Consider the following 16,120-nt stretch of genomic DNA (forward strand, 5'->3'; position numbering starts at 1 on the left):
TTTATAGAAAACCAGAATTATTGCTAATAGTGTTTCATCAGGCATTTGAAATTTATTTAAAAAAAAATACAATTTACATAGGTTTGTGGTAAAACACTTGTTAAAGATTTACAAAAACACAAAGTTTAATATTAATTATTGTTATACAAGTAGCGTTTCTAAAGATCAATGCCATATGGAATGGTTTAGTTGTTCCTAAATTTTGTAATATTTAATTATATTTAGTACCTACCTAGCAAAATATTGCTTCTATTTACCTGCCGATTTTATGCCAATCAGTATTTTGATTTCTTGAAATTTCCTGCAAAGACTACCTACAAAGTCTATATCTATACTATACTAATAATACAAAGAGGTAAAGTGTGTGGTGTTGTAGGGGGGTAATCTCTGGATTTTCAGAACCAATTTTGAAAATTTTTTCACCACGAGAAAGCTACGTTATTTGTGAGTGTTGCAGGCCATATTTTAACCACGTTCTCTCACGGGAACGGAAACTAAGCGAGTGAAACCACAGGTTGTCTAGTTGTTCATGAATGCGAATATAATATGTCGTACGTTTATCTACCTACCCATGCTGATATTATAGAACACAACACTGAATTCTAGGAAGCCGTAGCATGTGGTTAGCTTGTGTAAATAATGATTATTTACTTTAATCGCAAGACTTCACAAGTCATTATGCTTAAAACCTACTTGGTTATAATGTTATGACAAATTCACACCTACGAGTATGTTTGCTGTTTCTAATTAAACAAAAATGTCTTATAAATACAATAACGTCGGTAGGTAAATACTACGATTTACCTATATATTACCTATATTTAACCTATAGTCAGTGACTATTATCGTGACTGTGACTTGATAATTAAAATAAATAACGGATTTTTTTTCAAATTTTTAACCTCTGAAAAACCTCATAATATTCTAGAAAATGTGTACTTTAATGTTGGACTTGTGTAAGAAAAGTTTGGTTAATTTTGAAAAAGTTTATAAGTTTATAAAAAAAATAAAAGTCAAAGTTTAACATTTTTTATTATAAGTAGACTTAAGTTGTCGTAACGTTTTTAGTAGGTCGACATCTGTCGAATTTTGGTAATTTTTGGGGATTTTTGGGTTGGGTTTATCTTATCTGGTTGATATCATGGGCGTTCAAATGGATACATATAATTTGTAATAAAAACTTTCATCCTATTAATGACATTGGTAAAATTTGAAAAATAATGAAGAACTTTCCAATAAACTTCCTCTCCTTGTCTCTTAACCCTTGGGCACTTGGTGGGTCTTGCATAATCATCGTCATCTTATTAACATCGACAATATTTTACACGCACGCGGTATGATTTTGTTCATTGCTTAAATTGAAGGTCTCCTATAAAACCTATTTTTGAAAATTTAAGACTTCGTGGAAATAAATAACTTAGATTAAATAAAAAAAATACTTGAAACATTTGCCACTTGCATTCAACGAAAAACATTCGCTTGATGCAGTGTAGAAGTCCCTACAAAAGGCCTATGTCCTGCAGTGGACGTCCATCGGCTGATATGATGATGATGATGACTTAATTTATTCTTCTTCACGTTGATTAAAAAAAACACGTAAGTAAAAAAGTATTTTATTAACCTTATCAGTCTAAGACAACTGGTGAGTGATCGTGTTTGGGATATACAACCTTTTTCTCAACATTTTCGGATCTCTTTTTTAGTGGCCCGTGTTTCCAGTTTACAGGGTAGCCATATTTGTCCACATCGTCCCACCACTGTTGTTCGCCGGATCCCCATATCAAATAGACTATATTTGTGCCTATTAATACTACGAAGATTGTCCAAAATGCATTTCGCCATTGCTTAAGTGTTTGCTGAAAAAAAAAGTAATGTTAATGTCAAAGTATTCTATTTGCTTTGCTTAGCGTTAGCTTTCGATTCGGTGGAAACCTGGGCTGTGCTATGGTCATTGCAGAGATGTAAAATAGATGTAGGTGGCTCAGGAAGTTTGGAAGTCCCTACAAATAGGCCTATGTTCTGCAGTGGACGTAGGCCGGCTGATATGGTGATGATTCAATTAGCAAGGTTCTCTGCATTCATAGACCATTGTCATTTTTATCATCAACATCTAGCAAATTAAAGACCCTTTGTATGGGCCCATGGTGGGCATAGTTTTCGTTACCAAAAACACAGATATAGAGCTTAAATACACTACACCGTCCCATGCCGGTAGTCGGAGTAGCTAACTTTAAGACATCACATCAACTTTATATTGAAACTCAAACTTACGCAACAAAGAGAAAAGTTAAAGGCCAAACTCTTCCGTCCAACAACAAATAAACGATTATATTATTAAAGATTTTTTTTTAGTTTTAGTAGCTTTTAGGTCACCAACCCGCATAGAAGAAACGTGTTGGGTCTAAGCTTAGAGCTTGCCTCATTTATATGCCTGCAATGCAACCTAAAGCGGGGGCCGTGATAGCCCAGTGGATATGACCTCTGCCTCCAATTCCCGAGGGTGTGGGTTCCAATCCACAATCGAACCGACTTTTCAATTGTGTGCATTTTAAGAAATTAAATATCACGTGTCTCAAACGGTGAAGGAGGAATCCTGCATACCAGAGAATTTTCTTAATTTTTCTGCGTTTGTGAAGTCTACCAATCCCTATCGGGCCAGCGTGGTGGACTAATTGGCCTAGCCCCTCTCATTCTGAGAGACTTGAGCTCAGCAGTGAGCCGAATATAGGTTGATAATGATGATTATGATGAACCTACAGTGGGCCATAAAAATAAAGTGACAGTGATGAAACCTCATTAATCTTTTAGCGTGTTTTCACTAAATCTGAGAAAGATTCCCAAAAATCATCATCATGTTGATAAACGTATCTATACTAATATTGTAAAGCTGAAGAGTTTGTTTGTTTGTTTGTTTGAGTGATTGAACTTATTGATTGAATTATTTCAGTGTTAGATAGCCCATTCATCGAGGAAGGCTATATATTATCCCCGTATTCCCACGGGAACGGGAACCACGCGGGTGAAACCGCGCGGTGTCAGCTATTACTAGTAGGTTGTATAAAAAGCAGATCCGAGCTAATCATCTCGGATCTACCAAAAGTTACTCATGCGAATAATCATTCAAGTAAGTAATCATTGCGTAATCAACACCGTCAGTTCATTACACGTAGTCGAAAAAAAAACTTTTTTCTGTATATCTGTAGGAAATTGAATCAATTTTACGCTCGACTTATCCCATTTTCACCTTTGACCAAACGAAACCCAATCAGCCGTCTCGCTTCGGTTTACGTAACTCATTAGAAAAACCATAGTAAGTGTTTTCCCATTTTTTGTTTGGAAACTGCGTAACATCGGTCACTACAGGAAAATCAAACAAAAGTGCTTATTCGTAATTCAAATCTAGGTTAGTACAATAAGATAATGTTAGATTACGTGAACTTCCATTGACTCGGACACTTGACAAACTTTATCAAAGTTTGTCAAGTGATTTCATTCTTATCACTTCTGAAATTGATGCCCTAAAAGTATAAAGTTTATTGCAATAATATCATTATATAATGACACTAAAGCAATATTTAAAGCATATAAATTATAGCAAGTATTATCGTAATTATAACCTGACTTTGTCCGTGGGAGAGAAAGGAGAGGATAATTTAACTTATTAACTAAAATAATTGAACAAAAACCTCTCACAGAATTACTCACTTATTTTCCTAACTTAATGTTGCCTGGAAGAGATCGATATGAACCGATAAGCGACTTTTTTAATACTTATTATTCTATACTTCTTATTTTTTCATTTATTGTTTGTTTCATTGAGTTGTAGTGTAAAACAAAAAATGCGTGCGTACAAAGTACACATGTCAGAAGAGAAACTTATTTGGCGAACTAATTTATAAATCTTGTTTATATTTATACAAATCTAAAACTTTAGATTTCCGAGACTAAGAGGAAGGGAAAAAGGAAGATAGGTTAGAAATTTAATTGTCATTAAAATATAAAAAGTGTTGAAAATTAATGTAAATTATAAATTTAATTTTTTCAATTTATTTCTTTAATATTTACATTGCGCGATTTCTCTCTCTCGTTCAATCTTTCTCACTATAGCTCTCTCCCACCTCTCACTCCATAGCACTGTGCGTGATACGACGTTCGCTCTGTCTCACTTTTTCTCTCAATCTTTCTTACTTGCTTGCTCCCTACTCTCACTCCACGGCTAGTTGCTTCATGCTACGTTCGCCCTGTCTTACTCTCTCTCAATCGGTCTCGATCGCTCTCTCTCTCTCTGTTTCGACACTTCCGTTGCATACCGGCGTGACGTTACATCTGTAAAAATTTTACCCTCATGCGCTTAAAGAACTTTCACTTCAAAAATATATAAATAAATAATTTATCTAAAGAAATACTCACATCAGGTGTCAAAAGTCCAACCATATAAGGCGTGATCATCCCCGACACCGCGGCAAGTCCATTCACAAACGCAGAGCACGTCCCCGCATAGTTCGGGGCGATGTCCATTGCATTGATCTTGACACTGCTATAGAAACCCGCCATGAAGGCCATTGAGGCTATGAAAAATCCCACAGCCTTTACTCGGTCGCAGCCGGAGTATGACGCCAGAATAATAAAGATGGCGGGTATTGTTGATGCTAGGGGAAAATATTCTTCCGTGAGCGTGATTAAATGAAGGCTATATTTTGTTTAAACTAATATGTATACTAATATTGTAAAGAGGAAAGATTTGATTGTCTGTTTGTTTGCATTGAATAAATAGGCTCTATAAATAATGGACCAAATTTGAAAAATTCTGTCCCTAATGGAAACTTCATTAACTGCAAGTAACATTTTGTATTAGAATTTGGTATTCTTTTAGTTTACAACTAGAATTTCTTTGTTGAAAATCACAGTAAGTACAATAATTGCTGTCTAGAAGTAAAACAGGTCCAAATACCTAAATAAGTTTCCAAGTCCAAAATGTAGTTCACAATAAAACGCCATCGTACGCTATTATCTATGAGTATACAAGAACTAATATATAACATCCAGTTACTTACATACAGTAGTATATATTTTTCTGCCCGTCGTAATGCTATGCCATTTTCTTCTAATGCAGAAGTCGCAGAAACCGGCAAAAATAAAGGAACAAATGTACATAGCAATGTATGGCAGGGCTGACATCAGTCCAGTATCCTTAATATTAAATTTGAGTACGTCAGAGAAATATTTGGGTAAATCTGTAATCATCGTAAAGTATCCCCAGTCATGACCAATCTGCAAAAAAATATTATCGTCTAAGAACTTTTCTTCTTTCTTCCTTCCAAACGTTCATTCACCGGATGAAAAGATTTTTATATCAATTTAAATATAATCAGTAAATATTTTGCCAATGGATTGTCTAAAAAATTTCAGTTCAGAATATGATTAACAAACATATTTTTAACTGGTTTGGTTAATAGACAAATTCCATATCAATCAAGCAAGCCTATAGAATATTTAGTATACAAACGTTAGGTTGACTAATTTTTTCCCGTCACAACTCTTGGCTAGGTATAATAAATAGGTAAATCGATACTACTTACTAGCACTGGTCTGAGTAATGAATTAAAGTTAAGTTTTTCATTACAAATACGATGGTATAGGGTTGTCTACGAAAAATCATATCCAGGCCTGAATTTTTTAGACCACCAATTGGCAATATACTAATTTATTGATATAATATTTCATTTGATATAAAATACTTTTTAACCAGTAGACAGGTTGGTGAAGGTCGTCTTATATTCGATGACGTCAAAGGAAGATGAGATGAATATCTCAGCATTCCAAGAATTCATCGTATTCTACGGATGCCGTATCAGCAACAGGATTGTACCGAAGATTTAAACTTTAATTGTCTAAAGAAAGGACAGACAATTCTAAGCGTTCAGGGATTGCTAGTTCCGGGAGCCTTAATAGGCAATTACTTAAAGCCAAGTCTATTAAAGTTGTATTAAAGGAAAACGGGGCAGTGTTTGCTAACTATAATGGTTGTACATAGTTTAGTAGTCTTCTATTTCTAAGTCTTATCTTTAGTTCACCTTGGAGATTTTATCTAGCAATGTGGGCGTTGTCCTTAAGCAATAACTGTGAAATTAACTTCTGACTAAACATAGAACTTTAAGATAATCGAATAGTTTGTAATAGACAGTTTGTTCAACTTGTTAAACTGGCCACTGCCGCCAACCCTGCGCAATTATAACCTCCTGGTTAATTCATCAACCCATATTCGGCTCACTGCTGAGCTCGAGTCTCCTCTCAGAATGAGAGGGGTTAGGCCAGTAGTCCACCACGCTGGCCCAATGCGGATTGACAGACTTCACACACGCAGAGAGTTAAGATAATTCTCTGGTATGCAGGTTTCCTCACGATGTTTTCCTTCACCGATTGAGACACGTGATATATTTCTTAAAATGCACACAACTGAAAAGTTGGAGGTGCATGCCCCGGACCGGATTCGAACCCATACCCTCCGGAATCGGAGGCAGAGGTCATATCCACTGGGCTATCACAGCTCAAGCGTAATTCATGGATGACGGCAATAGGCCCGAAGATATGACAATAGTGCGTGGTCTATGGGGCGTGCCTTAGTATGGGATGCAACCTGCGTAGATACGTTGGTAGCGTTTCATCACTCACGCACGTCCCAAACGCCTGGCGCAGCTGCTGGATATGCTTAATTTTGTAAACGTTGTAAATACTCGGTCATATCGAATGACTATGTATTTGCGGCGACTTAGGCCCATGGTCAACAAAAACCAAAAAAATTGTCAATGTTATGTCTGACAAACTGATCCATGCGTCAGGTGACCTAAGGGCTGGCGCTTATTTGGCCCAAAGCTTAAGCCTTGCCATCCAGAGGGGTTATAGCGTCAGCGTATTGGATACCTTGCCTCTGGGTGAACAATTACATGGTGTGTATTTCTTTAAGTACCTAATAAGGAAAAACTTATTAAATGTTATGTATATTCCAAAGAATAACTTTATAGCAGTCAGTTGCTCTCTCCTAAAAATCCTTTGCCATATAGAAAATTTACACAATTTATACTTACAGCAGCTACTACAAGCACCCACAGTTGCGGTGAACGGAGTATGGCCTTAAATGGCACAGGGTCCAGTTTCTTGTGCAGTCCTGAAGCAGTTATATTAGCGTTTAGGTAGTCACGTTCTTCGTCGGATATAAACGGATGGGAGTTAGGTGTACTGTAGCAGAGAACCGTCTGAAAATTTATGAAAAAATTATAATAATTCCGAATGTACGTAGTACATAAACGGAACCCTTAAAATATCACTCGTGCACATTTTGATGTCTGTCTGTTTTCTTCGAATGTACCTACTAGAGTAATCCAGTTAAAATTTGGTACACATATCAATTTTTGTGACCCAAATACAGGGATGTATCGTGAATAGGTAAGACGAAAAGTTGAAAAAAAAACTCTTACAAACTTCATCGTGTGATACATCAAATGAAAGATCTTGTTTGAATATTAAAACTATGATAACATAAAAGCTATGAATTATTCTGACGTGGTATGCGCCCTTCATTAAACCTAACTCAATAACTGCTCCACATCACGGATTAGAGACGTGATAGCTCAGTGGATCTGACCGCTGCCTTCGATTCGGAGGGCGTTGGTTCGAATTCGCTCATGCACCTCCAACTTTTCAGTTATATGCATTTTAAAAAATTAAATATCACTCGTCTCAAACGGTGCAGGAAATACATCGTGAGGAAACCTGCATACCAAAGAATTTTCCTAATTTCCTGCGTGTGTGAAGTCTGTCAATCCGCATTGGGCCAGCGTGGTGGACTAAGGCCTAACCCCTCTCATACTGAGAGGAGATTCAAGCTCAGCATCTATACTTATAATAAATCTGTAGAGAGGTCAATTCTGTACATGAAATATATTTCCAAAAGAACTATCAGGGAGTGGTCGATACTGATGCCAAAAATGCAATTAGTAAAATTTTTGTCTGTCTGTCTGTCTGTCTGTTTGTTCTTTATAGAAACAAAAACTACTCGACGGATTTTAACGAAACTTAGTACATTTATTTTTCATACTCCTGGGCAGATTATAGTATACTTTTCATCACGCTACGATCAATAGGAGCAGGGCAGTGAAGGAAAATGTTGGGGAAACGGGAGAAGTTACTTCATTTTTTAAGCTTCCGTCGCGTGTATAAGTAATAAGTAGGTTAGGGGAAGGGTAGGGTAGGGTAGGGAAGGAGTAGGGTAGGGCAGGGTAGGGGTAGTTAAAAGTTTACATCTACCTTCACGCGGACGAAGTCGCGGGCGTCTGCTAGTAAATAATAAAAAAACAAATATACTTACAAAGAACAAAAACCATAAAACGCCAAGGCTACCAAATACGTAGAAAACATTCGCCCAGTCACCGCCATTCGCTAGGAGCAACCCCGAAATATACGGGCCAGCGATATTGCCTATTTGCGCGCCCCCGAATATCATTGCGCCGAAGCGAGACCGCTCCGCCGGCGGCACCCAGCGGGCCATTAGTAAAACAAACGCTGGTGTCACTGGCCCCTGAAACATTCATTTAAATTTTAATGAATTAATTAATGTTTGCACGAAAAAATTACGCGTTTAAGAATTTAATTCAAGAAGTTAGTAAAAAAAACGGTTGTCTGTGAAGATTTACTAAAGATAGTTGAACGTGATAACGTCATAAGAAAATACTGATGGAATGGTTGCATTTTTCAAAAGAAAATGTTCGTTTTTCTAAAATAATGTTTATAATAATCTTTATAGACCAGAATATACTTTATTTCTTGTAAAAAAAGTTGGCAACCCTAGAGCGAGGGAACGACGGATGACGTCATCTTTTTCGAGTGTGCAACCGGCTTCATCGAATTATAAGACGCTGTCACGTCAAAAAGAAAAAACGTTGAATTCGTGATTAAGAACTTCATACACAATTTGAATGACCGTTACAGTTTATAGCTCATGTGGTTAAAATAATTTATATTACCTACGTTAATTAAAGTAGAATTAGGAAGATTTTTTTTGACGGCCTCCGTGGCGCAGTGGTATTCGCGGTGGATTTACAAAACGGAGGTCCTGGGTTCGATCCCCAGCTGGGCAGATTGAGATTTTCTTAATTGGTCCAGGTCTGGCTGGTGGCAAGCTTCGGCCGTGGCTAGTTACCGCCCTACCGGCAAAGACGTACCGCCAAGCGATTTAGCGTTCGGGTCCGATGTCATATAGAAACCGAAAGGAGTGTGTGTTAACCCGCTTCGATCTTAGACTGCATCATCACTTACCATCAGGTGAGATTGTATTCAAAGTCTCAAACGGCGAAGGTAAACTTCATAAGGAAACCTGCATACCTGAGAATTTTCTTAATTCTCTACGTGTGTGAAGTCTGCCAATCCGCATTGGGCCGACGTGATGGACTATTGGCCAAATTGCTCTCATTCTGAGAGGGATTAGGCCAATCAATAGTTCAATAGTGAGCCGAAAATGGGTTGCTAATGATGATGATGATGACCGAGACTAGTTTTTAGTGTCATTTACAACATAATTAGACAGATAAAACTAATTGGTAATCCTTTAGCAATAGTTATTCAGTGGCTAATATTGTTGGAAATACAATAAACCTGAATAACAATAGACGTTCCAAATAATAAACAAGTTTTGGTCTCTCTGTAATTTATGCAAAATAAATATCAAACATTTAGTCTAATTTCGCTATTTATAGGATTGACGTATGTTTTAAACAAAAGTATACTAGTATAGGCAGAAGTCTTTATATATTTCCACATACTATGTATGTGGAAATATATTAAGACTTTTGCCTATTTTTTTTATTCTTTACAAGTTAGACTACAATCTTACCTGATGTAAGTGATGATGCAATCTCAGACAGAAGCGGGCTAACTTGTTAGGAGGAGGATGAAAATCCACACCCCTTTCAGTTACTGCACGACATCGCACCGGAAATCGCTTGGAGGTACATCTTTACCGGTAGGGTGGTAACTAGCCTCGGCCATAGCCTTCCGCCGGCCAGACCTGGACCATTTAGAAAAACATTAATCGGCCCAGCCGAAGATCGAACCCAGGACCTCCGTCTTGTAAATTCACCCCGTAGTGCCACGGAGGCCGACAAAATTGTACTTATTATAATTATATAAAACAATGCACATTTAGGTATATTAGGCAAGTGGGCACCCTAATAAGGTCCAGTAAAATTTACGATGGACGCCAAAATACAAAATATACAAAAAAAAAACAATTTATCTAATCAATAGACCCGTTTCAGAGGTCTGCGTCCACAAACTACCCTCAGCGGCTGCCAGGGGCAGACTTACCCTAGGAAATAATACTAGTACGCCAATTGCGAATCAGAAATGAGGAGATCCGCAGAAGAACCAAAGTCGTTGGGGTCCCAAAGTGCTGAATTGGCGACCCCGCACTAGTAAGCGTAGTGTTCGCCGTTCCCCCACCAGGTGAACTGGCGACATCAAGCGAGTCGCAGGGATTCGCTGGATGCAGGCGGTACAGTATCGTGATGTCTGGAAGTCCCTACAAAAGGCCTATGTCCTGCAGTGGACGTCCATCGGCTGATATGACGATGATGATGACGCCAATTGGCTCACCTCTCCAAGGCCGCAAACAACCCTCATGATAAAAAGTCCAACAGCTCCTCCGACTCCAACTGCGAGTGGCGTCAGAGCTGTTGACACGGAAGTGCACAACAAACTTAGACCCAGCGTCCATTTTCCACCGAACTTTTCAGCAAGGAGACCTCCAGGTAAATGTGTTATCACGTATCCGTAGTAAAATGCGCTGAGCAAAAGTCCTTGGGTGCTTTCGTCCCAGTCGTATTTTTCTCTGCCCTGTAAAATAAATTTGCATCACATTACAGACGATTCATAAATTAGCTGCTTTAATAAATTTACATGGAATCAGATATTTTCATTTCCTACAGTATCTAGTAGTAGGTAGTTGGAAATAGAGATCACAATAACAAAATAAATAGTGCTTTTTTAAACTAACAATAAATATTTATATGATTTATGATCATTATATCTTTAAACATATTTTTCATGATACAGTACAGGTTAGGTCAGGTGTTAGAAAATTAGAAGAATCTTATTTATGTTAAGCGTTCATGCCTTTGCATTTTTATGTAGTTTCAATGTGTTATGTTATGTCTGTTTGCAGTATCCCTGAAAATTACGTAAAAAATTGCGTGAAAAACAAACTATCTCAAATTAAATCTAGCAATTTTAGTTATAAGATTTATTGGAGTTTACTCCTTATGAATCGTTCTTTTATATATAGCCCCCGGGTAAAATTCGATGAACGAATGACAGCGTTGCGTTTTTTGTGCGCAACCTATTCTGCGCACCTTTCACCGTGCGTTGCCGCCAACAGCGTGCACATGCGTGCGGGCGCGTACGTCGCGGCCTGCTACTCCTCGGTTGCGCACCTTTCACTTTTCAGGCGTAAGTATTGTGACGTACATAGTGTATACTGCAGGGCAACATACACCTAGTTAGACGGTCGATATGAAAGAGTAATCTCTATTTGTGCGTCGGAGCTGACACGCACTTTTTTATTCTATTTGTATTTAAATAATCTGGAAGCTAAAATGCCATACAATGTGTAAGTTTATAACAAACTGAACCTATAGACTTATAATTATGATTATCCATACTTTAGATATCTATATTGACATTACCAGATAAAAGTGAGTTTTTAGATTGCCTATATATCACTGTTCGTTTTATCCCGTCAATAGTGCCTTGAATCGATAGAAATAGTCGTTTATCAGGGTTAAGCAAATAGGCTAACCCAACGATTGGGTTAATGTTCTAATTTAGTTCGGAAGTACCCTTCGATTTAAACTGTAAAAGGTTCGAAAGGGTTCAATGATGAATGAATGAAAACTATAAAATTAGTCGATTTATTAACGATTTTCAACTTAGAATTCATGAGTGTCGTAAAAGTAATTAATTTATTGAATACTTGAGTATAATAATTTATGTGCTGCGGCTACTGAAGCGATTTGGCTGAAATTTGGAATGAAAATAGATTTTACTCTGAATTAACTGGGCTACTTTTCATCCCGGAAAATACATGATTCGAGCGGGATTTGTGAAAAACTGAATTCCACGCGGACAAAGTCGCGGGCGTCCGCTAGTAATTAAATAAATAGCAATAGTAGTAGTTAATTAATTATTTATAGTACACTATCTGACGCTGCGCGGTTTCACCCGCCTGTTTCCCGTTCCCGTAAGAATACGAGGATAATATATGGCTTATAGCATTTCTCAATAAATGGGCTATCTAACTCTGAAAGAATTTCCCAAATCGGACCAGTAGTTCCATAGATTAGCACGTTCAAGCAAACAAACAAACTCTTAAGCTTTATAATATTATAAAGCTTAAGAGCTATTATAAAGCTTAATATCTATACTAGATATAAAACTAGAATAAAATATTATACTGACCTCGAAAATTACAGAAGAGTTAGTGGACGACGTACTTCCAACCGTAGGGCAGGTTTCGCCAACAATATGCGACGCTGAAGGTAATTTCTTCACCATTGTAACAATTGTTATACTCAGACAAACACGCATTGTGAATGAGTTGGCTAACGCAAACAACCCCAGCAAACCAAACACATACCGCTGCGGTATGAATATTACTAAAAAGAAAAAATGATTTAAAAATGAAAATATAATTCAACAATACCGTTGCTTTGAAATTCAACAATACCGTTGCTTTGAATTCAGCTATAAATCAACGTTGCGTTCTCGTCTCGGTGTGAATTGTTAAATTATAACTTAACTAGCCGACGCCCTGCGGTTCTACCTGTGTAGTTCCCGTTTCCGTGAAAGTACGGGGATAAATCATAGTATAGACATTCTCAAATAATGTCGTTTACTAGTAATAAAACAATTTTTAAAATCGGTTAAGTAGATTCAGTGACCCCCGTAATACCACAAACTGTACCTCTTTATAATATTAGTACAAAATATATAGATGACCGTTTATTTTTAACCGACTTCCAAAAAGGAGTAGGTTCTACGTTCGGCTGTATGTATGTTTTTTTATAACAAATTAACCATCTATGTATCTGTATGTGTATACGTATGCAAGTTTAGGTCTAAGAACTCCAAAACTGCAGGACTGAATTTGATGATATGATGTGACTTCGTGGTGTTTAAAAAGTTTAGTTGGTAAGAGTAAGCCGCACCCTGAGGTGTAGTATCCATTGGTATAACCCCAAAATAAACAAAAAAAGAATAGACTCGTGTCTCGCCAATATGTTAGATAAAGATTCAATAATAATAAAGATGATCTCGTCCTACAAAAAATAAAAAAAAATTTCAAGCAAGCCAGCAAAAAATCAAATTTAAGAAGAAATTTTGCTTTTCATCCTATCAGTATCAATTCGCGATTTCAATCACGAATTCCAAGGTGTGGAGCGCCCAAGGAATGCCCTTCCGGCGTTGGTGGTTCGTGCCGTGTATAACTTAGATATGATCAAAGCAATGAATAGACATTTTAGCCAAACGCACCCCTGACCTCTACCGATTTGATTACCGTCAAACTAAAGAACTGCGCATGAAAATAAATCCCTGTTGACGCACATATAATGCAAAAATTTAAATTTAAAAGCATCTGCTGTTAAAGTTACCTACTTCAATCTCAATAAATAGCAATACAAAGAGAGAGTAAAATAAATTTCATACATTTTATGTTAGGTAAAGCAACGCTCTACCTTCTCTCTTCGTGATAGCCCAGTGGATATGACCTCTGCCTCTGATTCCGGAGGGTGTGGGTTCAATCCGATCCGGGGCATGCACCTCCAATTTTTCAGTTGTGTGTATTTTAAGAAATTAAATATCACATGTCTCAAACATGTCTTCTTAATTCTCTGCGTGTGTGAAGTCTGCCAATCCGCATTGGGCCAGCGTGGTGGACTATTGGCCTAACCCCCCTCATTCTGAGAGCTCAGCAGTGAGCCGAATATGGATTGTTTAATGACGTACGAAAAGTCCCGTAAGGTTGCGCGAAACATAATTCGTGAAAAATTAAATCTTACCTTTGTTTAGTATTCGGCGCCATCCGGTTAGTGCCATTGTACACTGAATAAGCACTTATACAAGAATGCAGTTTTCCTTAACCATTAATTAGTTTGCTAACAAAAACGTAATGTACTTTAAAAACACTTTGCAATTGTAACCACCAACCAACATAGCTTATCTTCCACTCAAAAATAAGTAGGTGGGTACGAAATTTATCAAAAATATTTTATCATTTTAGTTTTACCCCACTTTCTACTCGTAGCTGTCGTTCAGTTATCTAAACATCATTGAGTGTATTGAAGTGTGCTGAACATTGAAACGCGTTGAGATGACACTATCAGTGATATGGAGAGTAATCTCACGTGTCAATGACAAAACACTAGATCTGATAATAAGAGATTTTTGTTTAGAATGTGTTTGTAGGAATAATAAACATAATAAGGACTTTAAAAGAAGAGTGTCTTTTTTATAACTCGACGCAAAAAAAGAGATGTTATAAGATTGACATGTCTGTCTGTTTGTGGCACCATAGCTCCCGAACGGATGTCGCGATTTCAATTTTATTTCTTTTTTATTAAAGGTGACTTCTGTGCGAGTGTTTTTAGACATGTTTGATGAAAATCGGTTAAGCCGTTCAAAAGTTGTGGGGGGGTGAATGTGGTTAAGGATAAATTTATGTCTGCAAATATTATACTCGAATGAAACGTTGGGTCTCAAATGAAAGCGCACTGAAAGAGAATATTGATGACTTGATCGAGAGTGTAATTAAAATTTTCATGACATTCGGGGGTTTTTCAAAATTTGTTATTTTACTGAATATAGTTGCTGTTTGAAGGATTTCTTTTTATTTAATGACAAGTTACCCCTTAACTGCGATCGCACCTGATGTTAATGAAGATGCAGTTAAATGGAAGCGAAATTATTTGGAAGAGGCACTAGTTTTATATAACCCATACCTCTAACAGTTTTAAGCGACATCATACAGGAACGCTAAAGCGCTTGGCGGTACGTCTTTGTCAGTAGGATGAAGTCTTAGCCGATTCTTACCACCCACTTACCACCAGACCAGGCTTAAATCGTTTTATATATTGGCAACTTCGTTCGTAACACTCCCGACAATCCGCGCGAGCCGGGGGGGCGTGTAGCGATGAATGAAAACCCCACGACTGATGCACCTCACTTTCCCGTAGGCACGATTTTAAACCCGCGCAGTCTTTCCCTCCGTCACCCGCATATCATGGGAGTCAACAACGAACTTGCCAGACTATAGTTAATAATATAAAATCCAAAATTAACTCGAGATGGGAATGAGAAGAAAGGGAAACCTATGACCTCTCAATTGAAAACCACTGGGCTAAGACCGTCAAACCATTTCACGTTCACGCATCAATATTATTATTTTCCTATCGCAGTGGTCATACCTTCTATATGAAATGAGAACTTACAGCCACTTCACAACGATCAGTGGGCTATAATATGTATTCTGTAATGACTTTCATATGACTTCGTCCACGTGGAATTCAGTTTTTTACAAATCCCGCGGGAACTATGGATTTTTCCGGGATGAAAAGTTCTTTCCAAATTTCAACCAAATCGCTTTAGTAGTAGCGGCGTTAAAGAGTAAGTAAGTTTATACTATTAGTAGAATCAATACCCGAGGCAGTCTTATAATGCTGCAGGCAGGGATTACACCACCTACTCCTGGCCATCACTAAGAATTTTCATAATATAATATATAACAATTCAATTTATTCACATTACCACCATCGAGTTTCACGATAATTAGCAGACGTTAATTCACTTTGGCACATTTAGGTAAAGTATATCGTAACGATGCCTATTATTACGATTCAGCCTTGAAACAGGCATTTTTTGCTACTGTTGATAAAACAAAAAACATTAATTTTGAGAAATGGTAGTTATTTATTTAGTCAAAACAGAACCAGTATTTCGCAGCATTTTTAGGTCTTGAAAAAATTATTTATGTAATTGTTTGCTAGTATATAAAAATTAATTTAGTATATTTAAA

The 16,120-nt window shown here is 37.3% G+C and overlaps 1 protein-coding gene across 1 annotated transcript; it reads right to left on the reverse strand.

Moving 5' to 3' along the window:
* Positions 1–1,597: 1,597 nt before the first annotated feature.
* LOC112049679 (putative inorganic phosphate cotransporter) lies at positions 1,598–15,928 on the reverse strand. The gene is made up of 9 exons (XM_024087674.2): positions 15,853–15,928; positions 14,109–14,368; positions 12,508–12,704; positions 10,648–10,887; positions 8,366–8,575; positions 7,086–7,253; positions 5,055–5,271; positions 4,411–4,649; positions 1,598–1,856 (listed from the first exon to the last, which is right to left on the reverse strand). The coding sequence occupies exons 2-9, from the start codon at positions 14,143–14,145 to the stop codon at positions 1,626–1,628; spliced, it is 1,539 nt and encodes a 512-aa protein (XP_023943442.2). The 5' UTR covers positions 14,146–14,368; positions 15,853–15,928; the 3' UTR covers positions 1,598–1,625.
* Between the last annotated feature and the right edge of the window lie 192 nt (positions 15,929–16,120).

This window comes from Bicyclus anynana, chromosome 11 (assembly GCF_947172395.1).
Source record: "Bicyclus anynana chromosome 11, ilBicAnyn1.1, whole genome shotgun sequence".
In the NCBI taxonomy this organism is placed as follows: Eukaryota; Metazoa; Arthropoda; class Insecta; order Lepidoptera; family Nymphalidae; genus Bicyclus; species Bicyclus anynana.